Source organism: Aplosporella prunicola (assembly GCF_010093885.1).
Source record: "Aplosporella prunicola CBS 121167 unplaced genomic scaffold K452scaffold_47, whole genome shotgun sequence".
In the NCBI taxonomy this organism is placed as follows: domain Eukaryota; kingdom Fungi; phylum Ascomycota; class Dothideomycetes; order Botryosphaeriales; family Aplosporellaceae; genus Aplosporella; species Aplosporella prunicola.
Window position 1 is genome coordinate 21,512 of NW_022983575.1, and position 21,303 is coordinate 42,814.

The 21,303-nt window shown below is 58.1% G+C and overlaps 7 protein-coding genes across 7 annotated transcripts; 3 read left to right on the plus strand and 4 right to left on the minus strand.

The window, feature by feature from the left end:
• Positions 1 to 483: 483 nt before the first annotated feature.
• K452DRAFT_129743 (uncharacterized protein) lies at positions 484 to 4,886 on the plus strand. The gene is made up of 15 exons (XM_033535277.1): positions 484 to 730; positions 781 to 861; positions 979 to 2,511; positions 2,568 to 2,655; positions 2,720 to 2,832; positions 2,883 to 2,951; positions 3,005 to 3,039; positions 3,098 to 3,186; positions 3,246 to 3,264; positions 3,324 to 3,340; positions 3,400 to 3,453; positions 3,620 to 3,627; positions 3,683 to 3,778; positions 4,350 to 4,382; positions 4,613 to 4,886. Exons 1-15 carry the CDS (start codon positions 691 to 693, stop codon positions 4,657 to 4,659), a joined length of 2,322 nt encoding a protein of 773 aa, XP_033392173.1. The 5' UTR covers positions 484 to 690; the 3' UTR covers positions 4,660 to 4,886.
• A 185-nt stretch (positions 4,887 to 5,071) lies between these two features.
• Positions 5,072 to 7,466, minus strand: K452DRAFT_362510 (uncharacterized protein). The gene is made up of 3 exons (XM_033546507.1): positions 7,160 to 7,466; positions 6,971 to 7,097; positions 5,072 to 6,913 (listed from the first exon to the last, which is right to left on the minus strand). Exons 1-3 carry the CDS (start codon positions 7,266 to 7,268, stop codon positions 5,113 to 5,115), a joined length of 2,037 nt encoding a protein of 678 aa, XP_033392174.1. The 5' UTR covers positions 7,269 to 7,466; the 3' UTR covers positions 5,072 to 5,112.
• A 1,990-nt stretch (positions 7,467 to 9,456) lies between these two features.
• Positions 9,457 to 12,159, minus strand: K452DRAFT_302731 (uncharacterized protein; the record flags this gene model as incomplete). Its single annotated transcript, XM_033542629.1, has 7 exons — positions 9,457 to 9,501; positions 10,010 to 10,098; positions 10,404 to 10,584; positions 10,653 to 10,790; positions 10,847 to 12,012; positions 12,074 to 12,091; positions 12,150 to 12,159. 7 exons carry the CDS (start codon positions 12,157 to 12,159, stop codon positions 9,457 to 9,459), a joined length of 1,647 nt encoding a protein of 548 aa, XP_033392175.1.
• Positions 12,160 to 12,441: 282 nt separating this feature from the next.
• On the plus strand, positions 12,442 to 13,854 carry K452DRAFT_292378 (uncharacterized protein). Its single transcript, XM_033541368.1, has 6 exons — positions 12,442 to 12,534; positions 12,596 to 12,722; positions 12,780 to 12,822; positions 12,876 to 12,952; positions 13,009 to 13,384; positions 13,443 to 13,854. The coding sequence occupies exons 1-6, from the start codon at positions 12,528 to 12,530 to the stop codon at positions 13,482 to 13,484; spliced, it is 672 nt and encodes a 223-aa protein (XP_033392176.1). The 5' UTR covers positions 12,442 to 12,527; the 3' UTR covers positions 13,485 to 13,854.
• A 129-nt stretch (positions 13,855 to 13,983) lies between these two features.
• K452DRAFT_322408 (uncharacterized protein) lies at positions 13,984 to 16,078 on the plus strand. The gene is made up of 2 exons (XM_033544502.1): positions 13,984 to 14,146; positions 14,199 to 16,078. Exons 1-2 carry the CDS (start codon positions 14,120 to 14,122, stop codon positions 15,783 to 15,785), a joined length of 1,614 nt encoding a protein of 537 aa, XP_033392177.1. The 5' UTR covers positions 13,984 to 14,119; the 3' UTR covers positions 15,786 to 16,078.
• K452DRAFT_292381 (glycoside hydrolase family 5 protein) lies at positions 16,049 to 19,337 on the minus strand. Its single transcript, XM_033541369.1, has one exon. The coding sequence runs from the start codon at positions 19,253 to 19,255 to the stop codon at positions 16,430 to 16,432; it is 2,826 nt and encodes a 941-aa protein (XP_033392178.1). The 5' UTR covers positions 19,256 to 19,337; the 3' UTR covers positions 16,049 to 16,429.
• Positions 19,338 to 19,458: 121 nt separating this feature from the next.
• On the minus strand, positions 19,459 to 21,032 carry K452DRAFT_292382 (uncharacterized protein). The gene has a single exon (XM_033541370.1). The coding sequence runs from the start codon at positions 20,545 to 20,547 to the stop codon at positions 19,687 to 19,689; it is 861 nt and encodes a 286-aa protein (XP_033392179.1). The 5' UTR covers positions 20,548 to 21,032; the 3' UTR covers positions 19,459 to 19,686.
• Between the last annotated feature and the right edge of the window lie 271 nt (positions 21,033 to 21,303).

Below are 21,303 nucleotides of genomic sequence, written 5' to 3' on the forward strand. Positions count from 1 at the left end.
ACTTGCTTTTTTTGCTTTCTTTTTCTCTTTTTCTGTCTTCTGCTGAAAATTTCCGGGATACCATCTTTGCACTTTGTTGAAGCAGCAGCAGCACGAACGATGCTACGAAATCTTCCTTCCTTTTTATCCAAGCACTGGACGGCGGCGGCTCTCAGAGGGGACACAGGCTCAGGCCCGGTTGCATTGGTTTCACATGTGAGCCGTCCAGGCCCTGTAACAGTATTCAATGTGTACTTGTAGGGAGCGGTGGGGTGCGGTTGCATTGGCGACTCCACCGCGAGGCAGAGGGCTACATTACCTCACGGCATGTAGATGGTAATCAGTTTAGCGGGAAAAGTGGACATTTCTTGAAACTCGAGTCGGGCGGCAACGGTGCGGTGAGTGGGTGAGTCGAGGGCGCTGGAGGGCCGGCGGCAGCCGCCTGCGCCCGCGGCATCGGCGCTAGGGAAACAGGCCGGGCTCCACCGGTCGTTCTCGCTCGCGCGCCGGGTCCCCCAACGCGTATGCAGGCCACAGGAGAGAGAGCGTGAGTGCAAAGATGCCCGCCGTGACTTTGCCTGCCCTTGCGTCATACCCTTCTCATTCACTATTCATCTTGAGTCACAAGAAGAGGCAATCCTAACTACAAGACGGGCGCGCGCTCGCGCCTGACCCGGATCGCCTCCCTCCGCAATTCCTCGCCCTATCACCATGACCGCGGAGCTCCCGTCCACCTTCCGCCCGGCCCCTGGTACGTTGACAGCGCATCGCCTGCACCCGGGTCATCTGCTCACATCTCAGGACCCGACGGCCCTTCTGAGCTGGCATCCCTTCAGCCTCACAGGAGCATGCCCGCCTGCCGCTTCTTCGCCTCCAAGTCCGGTAATGGCTGATTGCTTATTGTGCCTTCGCGCCCCCACGCCCAAGCGAGACGTGGGGTCGTGTCAAGTCTCTTCTGATCACCAGACTCCGGAGCTGATATCTCTGCACCTTTTCTAGGTTGTCGGGCCGGCAATGCCTGTCAATTCTCCCACGACCCTTCCCGCTCAAAGCAAAAGGGTCCAAAGCCGCCGCAAGGGACTCCTGCCGACGACCGCTCATCAAACAGCAATCCCCCGCTTCAGATGCGACACCAGCCTGCCGCCCCGGTCGATCCCTCCAAGGTGGTGCAGCGTCCCACCCCACGTGCGCAGGTCGAGGATCCGCGCGAGTTTCAGATCGCGCAGCTCAGGCGCAGATTTTCCCCGAATGAAACCCAAGAGGCAGACTGCACCGTCTTGACATTTGACATGAAGCCCTCTGATCCCGACTTTCCTTTTGATATCGACGCATTGGGCTGCATCCTTCGCGTTCCGCTCAATTATCCATCCGGGGCACGTCCATCCTTGAGTGTCACAAACAAGGTTATGGATAGGGGCTACCAAATCAACGTCGAAAAGGGCTTCGAGGCCCTTGCATCCAACCCGAAACAGACGCTGCTGGGCATGCTCAAAGAGCTCGATCGTCAATTGGAGACCATTTTGACCGCGGAGAAAGCTGAGACCATCAAAATCTCCATTGTCCCCAATGCACCAAAGCCTTCGCCGCCGTCAGTCGTGACTCAGAAGCCCGCTGCTTTGCCTACGCCGTCAGTGGTCAAACCGGCTGCACCTGTCTACAGTGCCGAGCAAAAGGCCTTGGCCAAGGCCAAACGAGAGCAGGAGGCTCGCCAATTTGAGGCTCGCTTGGGGAGACTGCCTCAATTCGCAAAGCTCTCAGACGATGCTTTCGTCGTGCCAGTAGAACCCCGGCGCAGAGGAGATTTACCGGTGGCCCTCCAAGCAATTAAGACGATCAAATTACTGGTGCCCCCAATTTACCCTCTGGAGCCGTGCAGAACAGAGTTGATGGGCATTGACAGGCAAGCAGCCCGTCCCCTGGAAGAGGCTTTCGAGGCTAGGGTCCGGGAGAACCCTGCCATGTCCTTGATGAACCACGTAAACTACCTCTCGCAGAACATGCATTCAATGGCGGTTCAGCCTCCGCAACCACCAGTTACGGTTCCAGCCCCTGTAGCGCAGCAAGAGGCCCCCACAGCAGAAAACACGACTGAACTTGATTTGGAGGTTCTGAAGATAGACCAGCCCGGGTCGCAACCTCTTAGAGATGCTAACATTGCAGATGAAGACCGTAGCCACATCATCACGATACCAAGACCTCCCGAATGGACGGTCCAGCAAGGCACGGATGACGATGAAGACAGCTCCGACTCGTATTCAGATGACTCGGATGCTAAGAGTGGAGGTGAAGACGACGCCGCGGGCACCCAAATGGCTCCAACATCAGGGCCTGAACGAGGAATCATGATGTCATTTCCTCATCTGGAGCTCTATGGCATTGAGCTGATGGAGCTTGTCTCCCTCAACCTCACCGTCAAATGCACTCGTTGCAAGGATCAGATGGATGTTACTAACATCAAGAACAGTGCTAACACAAGCCATACTGGCGTGCGCTCTGAATCGTGCAAAAAGTGCGCGTACCCCATGGAAATAGGTAAATGACGGCATCTATCATCTGGCTCGGGGTCATGCGACTGACGCAGGCAAAAGGCTATCGTATGGATTTGATGCACGGGAATTCGATCCGGGCCGGGTACCTCGACTTGGACGGCTGCACGCCAGTCGACATGCTTCCCAGGTTCAGTTTGCACTGAAGGGCTCTTACGGGCATTGAAAAGCAGGGCGCTAACAGGCGTGATTAGCAACTTCGTCCCGACTTGCTCAGAATGCTCGACGCAGTATGGGGCGCCGGGCGTGGTGTCGGTACGAGGCGAATCGTCCATGGCCATGTGTAGGGAGTGCCATCACAAGATGAGTGGGTGTTGCAGCCATGATTACCTCAAACGGGGCTAACTGGGGCGTCAGCATTCCGCATTCCCGAGGTGAAATTCCTGCTGGTCAGCGCATCTGCGGGTAGGTGGTGCAAGTTGCTAGGCGGGATGCGAGCCGGTGAGCCTAAAGCCATGGTGCATTTCTAACGGAGTGAGCAGTTCGAGCGAGCCGCGCGCTACCCCGGAAGAAGGTGGGACAAGCGACCCTGGCGCGGCGATGGGTTTTTCCTGGGCTGACCGGGGCGGCAGGCGAAGGAGAAGTTGGGCATTGTGGCAGGCCAGGAGCTGCCGAAGCGCGGGCGATGCGCGCACTACGCAAAGAGCCATCGATGGTTCCGGTGAGCGGCACGCACCCGGCAATTGGGAGGTTGGTGATGGGGCTGACGATAGGGCGCAGATTCTCGTGTTGCAGCAAGGTACGCACATGTTGCATTTGACTGTTGGGGGCGTGGGGCTGACACGGAGGGGGGGCCAGGTGTATCCTTGCGACAGGTACTTATCTCACAACGCTCGACGCCATTTGCGCCATGGACTGACGTAGGAGCGCAAAGGTGCCATGATCAGGAGGCCGAGCATCCCAATGAGCACGCCAACCGGATGATCTGGTGAGTACGATGGTGGTCACGTTCAGGGAAGGAGCCCCCCAGATCTGCCTTCCCCACAACGCCGACGTCACGGTCGTCACCCCCCCGCACATGACTCGCGCGTGCCCCGCACCTTCCCATCTTGCTCATCTGTGCTGACCATGTCTCTCTTTCCCTCTCCATCTAGTGGATTTTGTGAGTCAGCCATCTCTATCTCATCCATCGTCATACTTATCTTTTATTCCCTCAGGCTCGCGCGAACAAAACTACCGCCCGGAGGATTGCGCCATCTGCCACGCGACGCTCGTTGGGAAAAAAGGCTCCGGCTTCTGGGAAGGCGGTAAAGGTACGTCTGATTCTCGTTGCCCTCTTCCAACCATGGCCGGCCACATTGGCTTGCTGTCCTCACCCGCTTCCGGCCCGCAGCTACCCGATGAGCCCCTGCATCCAGCCGACCGCCAGCCGGGGCGCCGGGAACCAGCCATTCCAAAACATGACCTGCTTTGGCACAAGGTGTCGATTTTTGATCGAGCTGCCCGCGGCCCCATGGCTCGTGGCCCCGTCTAGGCTTTTTCTTCACATGATCCCCCCCGGGTTTTAGCTTTGAGGCTCGCCCTCTTGCATATACTCTGGCGAAATCTGGGGTCTGGCGGCCACTTCCCCGATAGCCCGCGCCGGAACCATTGATCCCTGCATCCGGAGGCTTGTCATATGCTCTGTCGATTTTCCGCCCTCACCATTGTTTTTTGTTGTTGTTGTTGTTGTTGTTGTTGTTGTCGTCGTCGTCGTCCATTGTTTACCATGCCATTGCCTGCCCTCTCCCTAGGTCGCTTCCATTTTTACATTTTTTCTCCTCCCTCACACATGACCTGCTCATGACCGCATCCGGCACTAACTTCTTTATTTCCGGACCACAGGCACACGCGACAAGACCAAGATGTCGCGCAAAGGTACGTAATGACTATTTCCTAGACCCAAACAACAAAAATAACAAAAACACACACACACACCCCAGCCACCACGCCATCCCCTCCCCCGGCTACGCGCGGACCAGCGGGGGAACGTACGATGGCGTGGACGGATGGATGAAGAAGGAGCATTAATGTCGCCCCGCTCTTTGAACACGCACCGCTTCAGACAGAACAGGGCAAGGCTAACGCGACGGCGACTGGCGCTACAGATCCGCGAAAGTACAAGAGACGGCCGGGCACGGCGCCACGGGCGTAGGGCGCACGCCCGCCTTTCATACGTGGGCATCTCACCGTTGCGTTGCGGGCTGTTGAGAGGGAGGAGCGAGCACTCGCTCGCGACTTTCCTACTTCTCTCCCAGCCCCTGCTAGCGTGGTAAGGATGCTAGGCTTGGTTTGGATGCGGCTAAACTGGTCTTGGGCGATAGTTTCGGACGATAACCGCTCGCTTCTTTTGTTACGTTTTCTCTTGGCACGTATTATTTTGTTGCTGCTAGCGAAACGCGGAGATGGCTTGCATGCGCGTCAACATCTAGGTTAGGTATCAATGTCAACAACCACCACCGCTATGCAGGCATCCTCATGACGCAAAACCAAAATGATCCTCATAAACTCTACAAGTCATCATCCATAGCTATGCTTCTTCTTACACCCACCCACCCACCTACTCTCACTCTCTAACTCACGTACATCCATACTACATACAAAGTACCTACTTTCTATTCCGCTTACTCCCACCACTCGTCCCGCTCATCTCGCTCGCACTGCGCTTCTGGCCCGCCGCGGATGATGCCGCCTCCCCGCCTGCTCCTCCACCCTCATCGTGCTCCACGCCATTCGGCCCTGCCTCGTCCCGCTCCGTCGAGGGCAGCGCATCCGGCATGGGCGTGTCGGCCTCGCCATCGGCATCGGCGTCTGCATCTGCATCTGCGTCGGCGTCGGCATCCGCATCCGCGTCGGCATCAACATCGGCATCAACATCGGCGTCCTTGTTCTGTTCCTGCTCCTCCTGCTCCGCCTCCCCCGTAGTGCCATTCGTCGTCTCAGCGTCCGCCTTGCCCTTGCCCTTCGCGGCCACCGCCTCGCCATTGCCATTGACGTCGCCCTTGTCGGCGTTGGCGTCGGCCTCGCCCTCTTCCTCCGCAGCGGCAGTGGCGGCATCCGGGTCCTCGCCGTGCTCCAGGGCCTCGCGCCTCAGGCGCTCCTTGCGCACGTTCTCGGCGACGGCGACCTCGGCTTCTTCTTTCTCCAGCAGCTTGCGCAGGTCGAGCAGCTTGTGAATCTTGCCGACCAGGCCCTCGAAGGCGTCGCACACGTCGACGGTGGGCAGGGCCACTATCTCCGGGATGCGCAGCTCGGCGAGGGCGGCCGCGACCTTTTGCGTCTGGATCGTCGACTTGGCCAGGCGCAGCTTGTTGAGCCGGTCGCTGCGGAACGTGACGCCCGACGTGAGGCGCTCGTGCTGCGTGACGCCGAGGCGCTGCTGCGCGCGCGCCGTCAGCTGCCGCGGCGGCATGCTCTGCTGCTGGCCTTGCTGGGCCGCCAGGCCCGACGGGCCGACCAGGCTGGCGCGCTTGTTGTGCCCGCCCGGCGCGCCCCCGCCGCCCAGCGAGTCGCGGTGCCCGCCGCCGCTGAGCCCGCCGCCCGTCACCGGCGTCTGGTGCCCGGACGGCGTGCCCCCGCCCATGCTGTCCGACGTGTTGAGCGACAGGCGTCCGTTGCGCTTCTTGCTGCGGTCGTGCGCCAGCAGCTGGTTGAAGAGCTGCGACAGCGCCGCGCTCGACTGGAACTGCGCCGCCGACGTGTTGGCCTGCGTCTGGGGAGCGCCGAGGCGTGCACGAACCTCATCGCGCTCGGCGCACAGCCGCTCGTAGTTGGTGTTGATGCGCTGCAGCTCGCCGAGCAGGAACTGCTCTTCGGCGATTTCCTCGACCGAGCGCTCGAGCAAGGCCGCCGCTACCTTCTTACGCTGTTTCTCGCGGTCCGGGTCGAACTTGGTCAAGATCTCGTGCAGGCCGAACTCGGCGTTGGTCATGGACGCGATGGGCGTCTTCAGCTCCATCAGCTTGGCGCTGATCTGGTAGTACCGAAACTTCATGTCTTCCATGCTGCGCTTCTTGGCGACAATGGCGGGTGGCGCAGCGGCTCCGTCCGGCGCGTTGGGGTCCGCGGAAGGTTGCTTTGGCTGGAAGTCGTAGCGGTCCGCAATGACCGGCCAGCGGTGGTAGTATTCCTTGACCGTCTCAACCAGGTAGTCTGTCTCCTCCTTACTCCATTCGTCGCTGCGCAGATGCGCCTCGTACAGCTCATCGTCGTATTCGGGCCCGTCGGGCTGGATGTTGAATTTGGCAAACGGGTAGTCGGTTTCCAGAAGAGGGTCCTGATTCTCAGTGTTCTCCATTGTGACGTCTCCATCCTGTTGTGCCGGTGGTGTGTTGTTGGGGTCGAGTCGCTGCCAGTGCCTCAGAACGAGTCCGTCAGTGCGCGCCGGGTTCGTGAAGGGCCTCTGTATCCTGTGCCAGCGTCAGCTCAGCAATCCCAGCGCGCGGCGATCCGTCGCCCATGTTTACCATTTCTGAGCCGGGCCCTTGTTTGCGCCCCATTTCCGCTTGGGCTGGTACGACTTGCCCGCCTCGACGACGGCTACCGGCGGGGCGCGCTCGCCGTAGAGCGCCTGAACTTCGCGGTTGATGCCAGCTGCGGCGACGCGTGTCAGCTAGCTTCCAACCCAGCCATCTAGATGGGATACAGCGACGTACTGACGCGTTTTGCCGGAGCCGACTTCTGCTTCTTGAGCGGCGGGGGCTTCGGCAGGTCCTGGCCGGCGGCCAAGCCCATGATATCGCGGGCATCGTTCATGGAGGCCATTGCGCGGACGTGAAGGAGAGAAGCGGCGGTCGTCCGCGAGGGTTTTTCCGCGCGCACGTGCGCGTCGTGTGGCTGAGGCGGCGGCAGCGTGCGCGAGTTTGGTTGCAACGACGGGCTTGCTGCGTTGGCTTCCTGGGGGCGGCGGGGGGCGGAGGATTGCGCGGGGTGATGGCGGTGCGAGTTTGAGTTTGGTGGTTTGGTGAAGCGCGCGGCAAGTCAGCACGAAAGTCACGTATGGGTTCGGTAATAAACAATGCTGACTAAACGTAGCTAATGCAAAGTTGTCTAACGATGGAATTGCAAGGGAAACAAAGGCAAAGCAAAGCAAAGCAAAGCAAAGCAAAGCATCCGGCACGTGTCTTGACGCCGAGGCTGGCGGCAAACGACTTTCAATGCCCTTTGGTCGCCGCCGCATCAGCCACCGGCCGGGTCGGTCCAGGCACGAGGGGTTTCTCCAGCGAGTTTCTCCAGTTTCGCCGCGCTCGGACAATTGTGTCTTGTGTTGGCACAGCCACTCACGGGGAGAAGGTTATGACATGGCTAGGGCTTAGCTGGCTTGGGGCTGGGCCCAATCGCGGGCAGACCGACTGTTGACTTTTAGGGGAGGGTGTTGTAGGTACCACCACTCAATACTCATAGTGTAGACACTTCCATCAGGCACCCTTCCCGTCGCCGCACCAGCGTACGAGTTGGCCTCGTTCTCGAACACGCAGCCTCCTTGCATGGCTTCATGGCTTCACACGTGGTCCACGGCCAGCGTTTACTGGCACGGCGTGACGGTCGGCCTAGCTGCCAGCCGGCCTAGATGCCATAGCCTAGCCAGGCATGCAAACGCGCAACGCAGGACGCGGCCAAACATCGGAGGCGCAGCATCCTTCGGCCTCGAGTACGAGTTGAGACGAGACAAGATCGACACGGGAGGATTGGTAGAGCCATGGCGAATAATGCCAAACAATGGGGATGGACTGCGCAGTTGGTGGTTAGGAACGGTAGGTTTTGGTGCCCGTCGTCGTCGTCGCGGCAAGAAGAGGCCACCCAACTGCCATGCCTTTGACATCGGTCGTGGTTCCTGGTGTGGGCACGGTGGATTCCATAAACCGGAGAGCACAAGGCGCCTGGCCTTCTGTGTGATCGATCAATCTAAACTCCCATCCATCGATCAGGAACCCTCCGCTTCCCCTAAACCCCTCTCGAAACCTGTTTCCATAAGCGCGTATGACACGCTCCCCCAACCGGCCCGGATCAGGCCCAAAGACCGTTTCTATTCACGTTCCAGCTCGCCGACGCCCGTATGTGGCGCCTACTGTTGGTCTGGATCGTTTTCTCCATAACATGATCCGTACGAGTGGAGAAGTCAAGTCCACTTCTATGATACCGGGACCTAGCCACACTTGGTCGAGAGCTAGGAGGGAGGGAGTCCGACCCGCAAGGGCACCGAGAGTGCCGGGTGTAGATAGCTGGAGATACGCAGATTGGTGCGTGCGGTTATCATATCAGTCGGTGTTGAGTGTTGCGGTGGTCGGTCCACCTAACGTGCAAATGGCTCGATGGTGTTGCATTCTCCTCGCTGGGGACAACGTACTACGTAGATTGCAACAGCAGCAACACCATTGATAGTAACAGTAACTATGACAGCAATAGCAATAGTAATAGCAATAGTAACAGCAGCGCCGAGTAACCAGTGTGTCAGTGTCTTCTACGACAACGACGGCACGCCGTGAAATAATTAATCATTGGAACGTCCAAACAACCTTCCCACACTGTCACATGTCACTGCAACCGCCAGCAGCTCTTCACAGCACCACCAACTACAACGACGGCGAGCAACGTCTCTTCTTCCCCACACGGCATCTTGAAAATTTCGAGTCTACAGAAAATGCGGAGTACTTCCTGTGCAACCCCTAACCCTCCCGCCGCTGCAGCCAGAGCGGTGCACAGCAGCAGCAAAACCGCGCGTACCGTACCACGCCGTGCCCCCGCCCTCCATCTGCCGTGTTCATCGGGGCTTCCCACCTGCGTCTCCGCGAACGTCCCACATGCATCGCATGGCATGGCATTAACATCGCAGCTACGAAGAAAATGGTTTTTCTTTTTTTCTTGACACACATTCTCTCTACTCCTGTCCTCCCCCTCCACCTCCTTGCATGGACACGCGCCCTCCTTTTACAGTCGGGGAAGCCGGTCCGGCTTAAAACTCGTTCTCGTCGCTGCCGGCAATGATGACGTTGTTGACCTATTGGAGCACGTATTAGCCATGGGTTGTTTTCGACAGACAAGCGGTGAGGCCCAGAATGCTAGCGATAGGCATCCTGAGGCCAGGATGCGGCATGGGATGCGCGGCCGGGGAGATGGGGATGGGCGCGCGGGTGCTAGATCCCGTCGACAATCCTGGGCCAACGGTCGCACCGGTGCGATCGCATCGGGGATCCCGGAGCGCGTATCAATGCAGCCCGGGGTGTGGGTGACACGTGTGGAGGCAGCTGCAATGACTGATGATGTGCGGGAGGGAGGGAGTGCGTGTGGGGGGGTGAGATGTGACAACCGATGGAGGGTCGGTTGAGCAGCAACCCCGGCTCTTGTGTGACTGTGGCTTGTGGGGAACGTCGGGACGGCGCCCTCGCGCTGCACCATGCAGTGTGCGTTGGACTGCCGCGCCGGGAGGGCTGCAAGGGTGACGTATGGGGGTGGGACTGGTGGGGGAGGCAGAGGGCGATCGATAGATGAGATGAACTGTGACATACCTTGAGGACCATCCTGCAGAGCTGCGTGGCGAGCAACAGCTGCTGGCGCTTGGAGATCAGGGGGTCGATGACAAAGTGCTCGCGCATATCTGTTTTCGCCCGGGTCAGCTCTTTGCCACAATTCTCGGTTTGCAGTGCGACATGGCGAATGGCATCCGAGGCGGAGACGGGACGCGAGGCAGATGGCGCAAAAAGAAAGGTACGAGCCGCTGCAGCGCCAGCATGGGGCTGTCCGCTATCGTGCAGGCTGCGGGTGTTACACTCGCTGCGCGCCGCGTATGATGAGCAGCCACATGCAGCGGCAATAACAACTGGCAACGGTGGCTGCAGAATGCGGACAGGGAGCGCGCCAAACATGGCGCAGGAGGTCTAGAATGCACGAAAATCGACTTACCGTTTGTGCCCGTTTGCATGCAGTCAACACCTAACCGCGAGTTCTCCTCCTTCACCTGCCGCGACTTGATGGACGCAAGCGTCTCGATCGGGCTGAGACCAGAATTCTCCGCCAGCGCCATCGGCACCGCGTCGAGCGCGTCGGCGAACGCGCGCATGGCGTATTGCTCGAGGCCGGGGCTCTGTCCCTAAGGTCAGCCGCCAAATCCTCCGCTTGATAAGACAACAACTCCGGGCCAATTGGACTTACCTTGACCGCTGCCTCCTCGACGGCCAATGAGCAAGCAATCTCGGCCGCGCCACCGCCGTACACAATGCGGTTGTCCTTAACCAAGTTGCGAACGACGCAGATGGCATCGTGAAGTGACCGCTTGGCCTCGTCGATGATCTACGTGTTCCGTCAGCACTTCTCCACCTCAAACGGGCGTCCACTTTTTCACATACCATCTTGTTGCTTCCCCTGACGAACACGGTGACGGCCCGGGTGTTCGCGCACTCCTCGATGACGAGCATCTTGTCCCTCGTCGTGCCGAAGCTCATCTCCCTGACAACGCCAGCCGTACCAAGCTTCTCAGCGCTCAGGTCCTCGAACCTTGGCACTATCCTGCCGTTGGTGGCAATGGCGATGAGCTCGATCTCAGGGCCACCGACCCATCTCACAGCAGGCAGGCTGTTGGTGAGGAGCAGGTGGTTGGCCTCGTCATCGAAGCCCCACTGGCAGATGACGACGTTGGCACCGGTCGCCTTGATCTGCTCAATCATCTCCGTGAACTTGCTGCTCTCGTATTGCTGCAGGCGCTTGAACTCCTCCACGGTCGTGATGTCCAGCTTGTGCTTGGTCTTGGGCTTGGGCGGCTCGAACGCGCAGGTGAGAATAGCGAGCTTCGCGTCCCGGACCTCGGAAGGCATCTGAGGATGCGAGAAGTCCTTGTCCACAATGACACCCTTGACGAGCAGAGAGTCCTCCAGCGCACCGCCGACCTTGCCGTCGACCTTGATAAGCTCAAAGTCGACGTCTTTCCGCTCCAGGTCCGCAACCGAGAGCACGGCATCAACGGCAATCTGTGCAAACTGGTCGTGGGCCTTGGAGACGATCTTGCTTCCCAGACTGGTCTTGGCGACCTTGAACAGATTCTCCGTCTCCTCCTTGGTGAAGGGGATCTCGTCACTGATCTTGTCCAGCTGAGCCACGGCGACCTCGCAAGCCGCATCGTAACCGTCCGCTATCCTGATGGGGTGGATTCCCTTGTCGATCAGGTCCGACGCCTGCTCCAACAGCGCGCCGGCCAGAACGACTACACCAGTGGTGCCGTCTCCGATCTCGTCATCCTGGGATTTGGAAAGCTCGACGAGGAGCTTGGCGACGTGGTTCGTAATCTCCATCTGCGAAAGAATCGTGGCGCCGTCGTTCGTGACCGTGATGTCGCCGTCCGGGGAGATGAGAATCTTGTCCAAACCCCTGGGGCCCAGCGACGTCTTGACAATGTTGGCGACCGTCCTGGCGGCAAGAATGTGTGACTTGACCGCCTCATTGCCGTGCTGTCTCTTCTTCTTGCCCTGGTCCCGGACGATGATGAAGGGCCTTCCCGTCTCATCCTTCATCACCTGGGCTGTACCTTTGTGTCAGCGGGGGCGAAGCTTGCGAACCAATGCCCCATGGGCGAGACTAACCGTTGGACATATCGAGTTCTGCGGCGCAATTACCGTCAGCCAGTAGCTTGTGGAGGGGCATATAAGGAGAACCTACGCATAGCCATCTTGCCGTAGCGTGCTCGGTCGGCGAGACGGAGCTTTTGGGATGACAGGAAGTAAACGGAGGAGCTCGAGAGAGATAGAGCGCACCCAAAGCCTGAGAGAAGGTGGTGTTGCGGGCGCGTGGGTTGCTGCGGGACAAAAACTCGGGCGGCGGACAGCAAGCGGGTTTGGAGTCTTTGCGGCCGGCGCGCGGGCCAAAGACCCGGAGGAAGCTCGGGCCTCTGATTTCGACGCGGCGACAAGACGTGACGCCCGCGCGCGCCGCTCTCTCTCTCTAGGTGCGCCCGCAACCAAACAACGCGTTTGCTCCCTCACTCTTACCCCGCGTCCGCGTCAATCCCCCTGGCTCGTATCGCAGCGTCCCGCGACAATGCCTCGTGAGCCTTCCCGTCCGCGCGCCCATCTGTCCGACTCTCACTGACGCGACTGCAAATATAGCTATGGTCAGCGACGACGAAGCCTCCACTTCCGACGCCGACATCCCCTACAAGGAGGTCGAGAAGCCCACCGCCCGGGCTGATGCCGATCCTGAAGAGGAAGAGGACGACGATGAGGAGGCAGACGAGTAAGAAGCTTGCCCGTACGCGCGCCAGATCCCCATTGAGCCAACCAGAGTCGTAAGATATGTCGTGGAGAGAATCGTCAGCCACATTATCGACACGGATGTAAGCATAATGCCCGCGCCATGTCACTAGGCCCGCGCGCTGATAATGGACAGGGCTCTATCAACTACGAAGTCAAGTGGTTGGGCTACGAAAAGGCGGCAGACAGGACCTGGGAGCCGGAGGAGAATCTGTAGGCCCTACGACACGCTGAATACCTCGGATAAGCTGATGCTAACGGACCCAAAGTGAAGGCGCCAAGGACGCCCTCCAGGAATACTTTGACAAGATCGGTGGCCGCCCGACTGCGCAGCCAAAGCAGAAGAAGCGCAAGTCTTCCCAAGCCGCCTCTAACACACCCGAGCCCAAGGGTTCCGGACATCGCGGCAAGAAAGCAAAGAGTGAGGGGTCCGGAACTCCCGACACAAAAGCGGTGGTTCGCAAGGAGAAGGAATGGACCCCTCCTGCCGGCTCTTGGGAGGAACACGTGCAGCACATTGATACTATCGAAGAAGAGCCCAACCCCAAGACCGGCCACCCCGAGCGCTATGCCTTCGTTGTCTGGAACAATAAGCACAAGTCGCGCCACCAGCTGTCGGTGTTGAACCACAAGTGCCCGCAGAAAGTAAGAGATCTTTTGTTTTGGTTGTTTGTTTCTGCGCCGCTAACTGCTCACTCGCCAGATGCTCGCGTACTACGAACAACACTTGTATTTCAAAAAGTGAACCCCGTTCGTAGCGGCAAACCTAACGACGGGTATAGGCGATTCTACCATGTTGAAGAAGACGACGAAGGTGCGAGAAGCGACAGGGATGCGGCATAGCCACGTCGTCATGTCGAGGGTGGAGGATAAACGATCTCGAACGTTCAGCCCCCCTCAGCAGTGCGGCTTTGGATCCCGGGAATGGGAAGGGCAGGATGATTTGATGTTCATATGGTCGGCGTAGCTGGGGAATTCATTTTCAGGAACGGCGTCCTAACAGGGGTTTTCAAAAGAAGCGAGCAGCATGATTGGGGAGTACTGTAGCTAGACTCCACTTTTTTTTTATAGTATCCCACGGGAGAGCATGGAGAAATGCACAAAGCAAAGCGTGCCATGTTTCGTATCCAAATGGAACAGTAGTGAGGGTCAGGAGGCAGCCGACACGGCGAAACAATGCTCCGTTGACGAACGGCCACTTTCCTCGATTCACCGAAAGGCCCGTCGGCGCGTCATCGATGGAAGCCATGGTTCGACGGGTGTTGGCGTTAACATAGACATTGTCTTGCTTGGTTGTTTCTGGCATTTCTTCTCCCCTGTATAATACCTTTGATTCTCTCCATCTATTTTTCCTTTCTTTCTTTATCTTTATCCCCCAGAATGCAGGAGCACCTGACCATCCTCGAAGTACAGCCCTGATCCACATTCCCACCCCTCAGAATGCTGATTTATGCCACAGAAGGACTATTGTCCGCCTCTGGACGCCACCATCGTCTACGCCATCTATCATGACTATGCTGGCCAGGAAAATGCCCTTGAACTGACGCGCCAACTGCTTGAGCCCCTCAAGGCGAACGCCGTTCTCGAGCAGCAAACCGACTTTGACCCATCGGGCAGCGGTGGTCAGGCTGCCTTTGAGCCCGCATCGTCGCCCTCGGGTCGCGGCGACCTATCAGCGCGCAGCGACGACTCTCCTTCAGCATGTACCAGTCTTTCTACTGCCATGTCGTCTCTCGGCGTAGGCGAAAATGCATCACCCGCGACGTCGCCCACGGGGTCTAACGATTTCACCGAATATTTTCAAAATCTCAGTGGTGATGCTAAACAGTTGCAACTCATGGAAACATTTCCGACATTGAAGCCATTCACCATCGCACATGTATTGAAAAAGTGCAAGGGAGACTACAGCAAGGCGACAGATGAGCTACTGAATCATGCTCTGTTCGAAGAACTAGACGGCGTTGAAGGCGAAGAGAAGATCGAGAGGAAAGGTATCGATTCGTTTGCTGTAGATGATGCAGCACCCCGCGGCCGGAAGGGCAAGGGGAAGAAAAAGGGCACCAAGTACATGAACCTCGACGAATACTCGCGATCCAGTTCGGAGCCAGCAGTCGTAGCAGGCAACAAATGGCAATCAGCAAAGGAAAATGTCGGCTTTATATCGTTGCGTGCCAACATATCCGCACAGTCGGTCACCTCAATCTATCACAAGAACGGTGGATCCGTTTCAGCAACCATCCTTGCGCTCATCGAGCCGTACATACAGACCAACGAAGACGCACAAGCCGATGACCCGGTCGTCCTGCAAAACTCCATCGATCTCACGGCAGAGTTCCCCGCGATCGACCTGCCGCACGCCTTAGCCCTGATCCGCATGACCCACCCATCCTCAGCCGCAGCACACGAACTCGCCAAAGCACTCACCGCTACCGAGACCGTTGCTCGTCCCAGCGGAGGTATCCAGATCATCCCCAAATATGTACCAGTCGACCTCTCATCTCCCGACTCTGCACTTTTGCCGCGGGCAAGCTCGGCAGCGCCAGCATCAACCCCCCTCGGGACCACTGCTTCGGCATTCAGCGCCGCCCGCTCGGCGGCTTTCGACCAGGCTTCGAACGCCTTCCGCAGGGGCAAGTCGGACAAGCTCATGAAAGCGGTGGCCGGGTACTACGGCGAACAAGGCCGGGAACTCAGTCGCGCGCTCAAGGTCGCCAGCGCACAGGAGGCAGACGCGCTCGTGGCGGCACAAAGCACGCCTACACGACTCGATCTGCACGGCGTAAGTGTCAAGGACGCGACCAGGATCACGCGAGAGCGCGTCAATGCGTGGTGGGCGGGACTAGGAGAGGCGAGGATCAAGAGTTATTCTGGTGGAAGAGGGGGAATCGGTGATGGTTTCACTATCATCACTGGTAAGGGCAGGCATAACGAGGATGGGAAGAGCAAGATCGGTCCGGCGGTCGGGAGGATGTTGATGCAAGAGGGATGGAAGTACGAGGCTGGGAGCGGCGAACTGATCGTTACGGGTGTGGCCCGGAGATCTTAAGAAAAAAAAAGTGAGATAGGGGCGCGTCGTGTTTGGAGTTCCGGAGATTGTTCGTTTCGCATGGAGTACGAGATGGGATTAATTGGGAACCGAGACTATAGGGGTGGCTGTTTGTACACCGGATCTATCTGGGAGTTGGGATATTACAATGTTGGCGTATAGTCATACCCCATAGCTTTGGAGTTTGGTGCCATCAACGTTGGCCGTTTATCCAAACATCGTTCAGTCTCTCGCATGTAGACAGGGTATTCCAATGCTTGCAGACTCTTTGTTCCAATATGATTCATTTGACCAATATTCTTAACGCAAAACGCCTTGTCGCTAATGTACGTGTAACTGGACATCCAGAGACCAGCTCGGACGTCTACAAAATGCCGTCCCATAAGCCCTCGACTCGCTATGCGTAAAGAAAAGCATATCCTCATCATATGAGCGACGACATTACTTATACGACGCGCTGGTGGAAAAGCCAAAGATGCCATGACCGCTGACCGATGCCAGAAAAAAGCAAGAACCCATTTCGAAGACGTCGCACGAAGACAAAAGCAACGACGACCACACCCCAACGCCATGCCGTCCAGTCCTGCGTTCAAAGCCATGCAACCATACCCCCTTTCCCTCATTCTAGTCCCAGCCATTCGGTCTCAGTAATAGTCGGGCAAGCCCATCTCCCCAAAATCCGGAATACTATCAGTCTCGCAGCTGAAGTCCCGATCCCAAACCTTTTGGGGCAAAATGCCCGCCTTCATACCAAGCTCATAGCTCCACTGGGTGGCGCGCTCGGTCTTCCACGTCCAGTAAAACCAGCCCCAGCCCTGTTCAAAGCTGTACATTTGCGCCAGAGCGAAGTCTAGCAGCCACTTCTTGTACGGCTCCGAGTACTCTGCGGGATCGGCGTTGGCGTTGGCGCAGCTGCACGTCGCGTTCAGGGCCGGGCACGTCGGCTGCAGTACGTTGGTGCTGTCGTTGCCCGTGTTGTACGTGCCCTCCCAGCGGGTGCCCCAGCCGACGTTGTTGATGTACTGCGCGCAGTCGGCATCGGCCTGGCTCCACTCGCCGCACATGGTGGGCCCGAAGCCCGTCTCCTTGTTCATCGACCGCGTGCTTTGCTGCGTCCAGCCTTTGCAGGCGAAGTTGAGCTTCTCGCTGTGCGAGAGCACGATTTGGTCGACGTTGAAGATGACGTATTGGTGCACGTCGAGGAGTAGGTCCGTGTAGTTTTGCAGCTTGCCTTGCCAGTTGTCGAGGCCCATGAAGCCGTCGCCGAAGACGATTATGCCTTCGATTCCGTTGTTGCGGATGAGGGGGATGGCTTGGTTGTACCAGTCCAGTACGGATTGTGTGTCTAGGTCGACCATTTTCGGCTCGTTGGCGAGTCCGTACATTGTCACGAGATTCTTGTAGCGCGGTTGCGCGAAGAACTTGGACAACTGGTCGTGGACATCGAGGCTGCGTTGCGCGTTGAGGTCGCCATCGGTGCCGTTGAGCCATCCGATGACGCCCTGTCGCCCGCTGTGGTTCCATCCGTTTTGGCTCCCTGGCAGCGCGTGCAGGTCTAGGTTCACCCGCAGCCCATTCTGCCGCGCCCATTCGATCCCACGGAGAAGGTACCGCCACGATATCTGCGGCACGTATGGGTCGTCGTCGTATGTCCTAACGGCCCAGTAGCTGAAGGGGATGCGCACGTGGTCGAAGCCGGCGTTGCGGATGTCTTCGAGCGTCTTGCGTGTTACAAAGGTCGAGTAGTGCTGCTCTAGCTTGGAGGCAGCTTTGCTTGCACCCAGAGCTGTCGTTAGGGTAAACTCGTCGATTACGTTTTGCTTTGTGCTGTAGCTTTCGAAGAAGGATGGTGTGATGAAAGGCTCAATGCTCAGCCAGCCTCCCAAGTTGACCCCACGGATTGACATGTTGCCATATTTGAATGTTTCGTTCAATGGCGGCACCTTGTCGTTTGCTCTTACATTGTCATTATAGCTGTTATTGAGGCCCATTACAGAGAGGCCGCCCACGGTCTCCCCAGTGTATGTGACGTTGAAATCCAGTGTGTCGTACCAGGTAAACGGATCCAGTATGGTGCCCTGAGCATCTTTAGGGATGTCGTCTTCAGACATGCCGTCCAGGTTGCTGTTATTAGGACCCGAAGACGCAGTGGCGGCTGGACTGTCGTGGTCTGAACTCTTCTTCGACATCACCACAGCCACCGGAATGACAATAGCGAGAATTACGATGAGGACGGCCGCAATAATAATCCATCTCTTCCATTTCTTCCGCTTCCCTTGTCCAACATCATCATAATCTGACGGCACACTGGCACCACCGCCTCTCCGGGTCATATGGTATTCGTACTCTTCATGAGCACCCTTCTCCAGCAAAGGACCACTGACAACCCGGTTTTTGGGCTTCCCTCCCACAAAGGCGCCGCTGGCGTAGGCTTTCCCTTTCCTTTGCATTTGCCGCTCCTCCATCTCATCAAGCTCAGACTCGGTGTATTCTTTCCTTCTTCCTGGAGACTCCGTGTAGCCGGTTTTGAGTGGCCTTTCGGGAGAGTGCAAATATTCGCTGCGCCTGGTTTTTCGGGGAGAATCCAAAAATGGGACCGGCCCAAAGTGCGTGTCCACCTCATCACTATAATCATCGTCTTCTTCATGATTCAACAGCTCGTCTTCCAGCTCCGGATCCACTGTGGCCTTGCTCCTTCTGAAACCCATTTCCTGCTCGTACCTCTTCCTCTTATCCATTTCCACCTCTCTAGCCCTGCGCTCTTCCCTCCTCCTATCCCTTTCCCTCTTCTCCTCTCTCTCCTCTTTCCTCCGTGCCCTCTCCAGCTCCTTTTCCTTCTCCCTCACCTCACGCACATACTCATCGTCATACCTGCGCCACCCGCCCTTCGCATTCTGCCTGTCCAACTGCGCCAAGCTGTCCATCAGCAGCGGGCCGCCGCTGCCGCCCGTATCGGGCGCCGACTCGCCGCGGGCATGGTGTCGAGGATGCCGCGATTTGGTTGGGCTGCGATTTCCCTCGTGGTAAGGACTGTCGTACGAGCGCTCCGGCCTTGGCAGCAACTCCCCCGTCGAGTCGGTCGCGCGATGTCCGCGGCGCTTGCGCTGCGAGCGATCGCGGTCATGATCATGTTCGTGCTCGCGTGGGCGTTCGCGGCGTGCGCGGCGTTCGTAGCGTTCGCGGCGCTCGTGCCGCTCGCGGCGTGCGCGGTCGGTGTCGTAGTCGCGGTTGTTGGACTCGTAGCCGCTGTGGTATTCTCGCTCGCGACGGCGGTGTCTCCTTTCTCTTTCCCGGTCGCTGTCTCTGCCGCTCTCTCGACCGCTGTCGCGGGTGCTGTTGTCTCTGTGCCTGGAGCCCCGCGCAGCTCTGCTCCGATCTCTGCTTTCCCGGCGCCGATCACGATCACGGTCTCGCTCGGGCTCTCGGTCGTAGGAATAGTCGCGGTCGCGGCGGTACGAGTCCCGGGGCATTGGAGCCGGTTCGCGCGTGGAGGAATCAGGGCGGCGGTCGTAGAGGGAACGAGGGCGCGGGGCGGGAAGGTGTAGGAGATGGGATATACCTAGTGATTTGCTGGCGGGAGAGGCGTCACAGCCACGCGTTTATCTTAGGCTGCTGAGGGACTGCATGGGCAAGTGACAGCCAATCAATTGTTACTCGGGCAACATCGGGCCGTGCCGAGCGTCATCCATAGGTGAGAGATCTTGCAATTCTTTGCTACTCTATGCACAAAAGACAGAAGCCGCCCATGTGGCGCCGGTGACGGCTCTCTGTCTGATATCTAAATTTAACCCAACGCCATACCTACCCAGCCTCGATTGCATGGTATCCCATCGTAAACGGCAAAAATAAGAAAGTCGACCACCCCTGTCGGTCGAAACACAGCATGCTGTCCAGAATCAATCTAGACCGTCGTGGAGCCAGAGGCCTCAGCAATAGCCTTCCCCTTGTTCTCGGGCTGGTCCTTGCCAGCCACCGAAGCTACATCGTCATTGTAAAGTGCGTTTGCCTCGATGTACTTGACGACCGGCTCTGGCACCAAGTAACGAATCGACATGTCGCGCTTCAAAAACAGCCTTATTCTCGTGCTGGAAACGTCATTCTTCACAAGCTGGTGGATGACGTAGATGTTGTTCCGCCATTGTTGGAGACTGGCAAGCGCATCGTCGATATCGGTGCCTTCGCGCTCGACAATGAATGCACCATACTCTCCCAGAATGTGGTCGAGATCCTTGGGTGCCCACAGATTCGGGGTAGACATGGTCTGGATCAAATCGGCTCCAGCAAGGAGCGCCACTCTGATCTTCTTCTTCTGGCCCGTGTAATCCTCAATACCGCCAAGGACTTCGTTCAGCTCATGGTCGAAGTGGTCTAGCACACGGGCCGTGGGCTGGTACTCTTTGTGCAGTGGCTCCCATTTGTCAACGACGACCCAAGGCGAGTCGTCGACGGCGAGCTCGCACATCCGTACACGGTGGTTTGCAGAAGCGAGCCCAGCTTTCTTGTAGGCGTCGCCGACTGGTGAAAGAAAACCACCGATAACTTCGAAATCGGTGTTGTACCGGGCCCAGTCCCGGGCCATTTCGAATATGCGCAGGTGCAGGTAGGTAATAGGGCTGAAGGAGCCGCATGCGACCAAGACCAGGGGGGTCTTGCCGCTGTCGCTGAGCACCTTCTTCAGGCGCTGGGTGGGAAACTGGTAGTCGGCCAGCTCGAGAGCGGGCGTGGAGTGGCCAGAGACGCCATTTTGCGGGGACTGCGACATGGCGGCGTCTGGGGAGGGAAAAAGTGGTGGGTGTGGAAAAGAAGAGGGAGAGAGGTGGTGAGGGTTGAGACGGTGGTGAAGCGGATATGAGTCGAAGTATGACGTCCGAGGCGAACGGCGGCGGGCCGGGAAGTTCGGTCAGGTCGGTCGGAGGTCAGAGAGGCGGGCACGGTTGGAAGGGTGGGAAGGTGAGGGGTCAAATAGGTAACGAGGACGCAACCGGCTGGAAGGAAGTGGATGGATGGAAAGACGGCGGGGTCGCGCGAGAAGGAGGAGGGCGTTAGGTAGCTTAGCCTAAGCCGACGAGAGCAGCGCGCGATCGTCTTAAAGAAGAAGACCCTGCCGAGTCCGGGGGGGCCGCCGCAATCGCCGACATGAGACTATTCTCACGCACGATCGCGGCGTGCCTTGGCTTGAAAAAACGGCCGAGAGGGACGTGAGGTAATATAGTTTCGTCGACGATAGAACCATGGCCTGAGGTTTTGGGTGGAGCGGTGGTGCATAGGGCTGACCACCAGCAGCCTCCATCTAAGCGGCACCTTACTGTAAGCGCGCGGAAAGCCCATGTCATCTATCCATCCAAAGCTTCTGATTAAGCGGGCTCGGCCTAGCACCAGAGAGTAGCCACCATCTACATCCCTCCCTCCCTTCCATATTCGAAAGAGCTCGCTGCTTCCCGCCTTGCCGCTCGCTTCCCACCCGCTTCGCCTATGGCCGCCCGGTCGTAGATTGATGGCATGGACCGGGAGTGTCAGT

What these genes read in the sequence shown, in the direction of transcription:
- K452DRAFT_129743 (XM_033535277.1), top strand. Translation starts at nt 691, where the DNA reads ATGACCGCGGAGCTCCCGTCCACCTTCCGCCCGGCCCCTG. An exon ending in GCGCGCTACCCCGGAAGAAG is followed by an intron (nt 3,040 to 3,097) that starts GTGGGACAAGCG and finishes CCGGGGCGGCAG; the next exon opens with GCGAAGGAGAAGTTGGGCAT. An exon ending in CTTCTGGGAAGGCGGTAAAG is followed by an intron (nt 3,779 to 4,349) that starts GTACGTCTGATT and finishes TCCGGACCACAG; the next exon opens with GCACACGCGACAAGACCAAG.
- K452DRAFT_362510 (XM_033546507.1), bottom strand. Translation starts at nt 7,268, where the DNA reads ATGGCCTCCATGAACGATGCCCGCGATATCATGGGCTTGGCCGCCGGC. An exon ending in GGCTCCGGCAAAACGCGTCA is followed by an intron (nt 7,098 to 7,159) that starts GTACGTCGCTGT and finishes GCGTCGCCGCAG; the next exon opens with CTGGCATCAACCGCGAAGTT. An exon ending in AAGGGCCCGGCTCAGAAATG is followed by an intron (nt 6,914 to 6,970) that starts GTAAACATGGGC and finishes ACGCTGGCACAG; the next exon opens with GATACAGAGGCCCTTCACGA.
- K452DRAFT_292378 (XM_033541368.1), top strand. An exon ending in TGGGAGCCGGAGGAGAATCT is followed by an intron (nt 12,953 to 13,008) that starts GTAGGCCCTACG and finishes ACGGACCCAAAG; the next exon opens with TGAAGGCGCCAAGGACGCCC. An exon ending in ACCACAAGTGCCCGCAGAAA is followed by an intron (nt 13,385 to 13,442) that starts GTAAGAGATCTT and finishes CTCACTCGCCAG; the next exon opens with ATGCTCGCGTACTACGAACA.
- K452DRAFT_322408 (XM_033544502.1), top strand. Translation starts at nt 14,120, where the DNA reads ATGCAGGAGCACCTGACCATCCTCGAA. An exon ending in AGCACCTGACCATCCTCGAA is followed by an intron (nt 14,147 to 14,198) that starts GTACAGCCCTGA and finishes TTTATGCCACAG; the next exon opens with AAGGACTATTGTCCGCCTCT.
- K452DRAFT_292381 (XM_033541369.1), bottom strand. Translation starts at nt 19,255, where the DNA reads ATGCCCCGGGACTCGTACCGCCGCGACCGCGACTATTCCTACGACCGA.
- K452DRAFT_292382 (XM_033541370.1), bottom strand. Translation starts at nt 20,547, where the DNA reads ATGTCGCAGTCCCCGCAAAATGGCGTCTCTGGCCACTCCACGCCCGCT.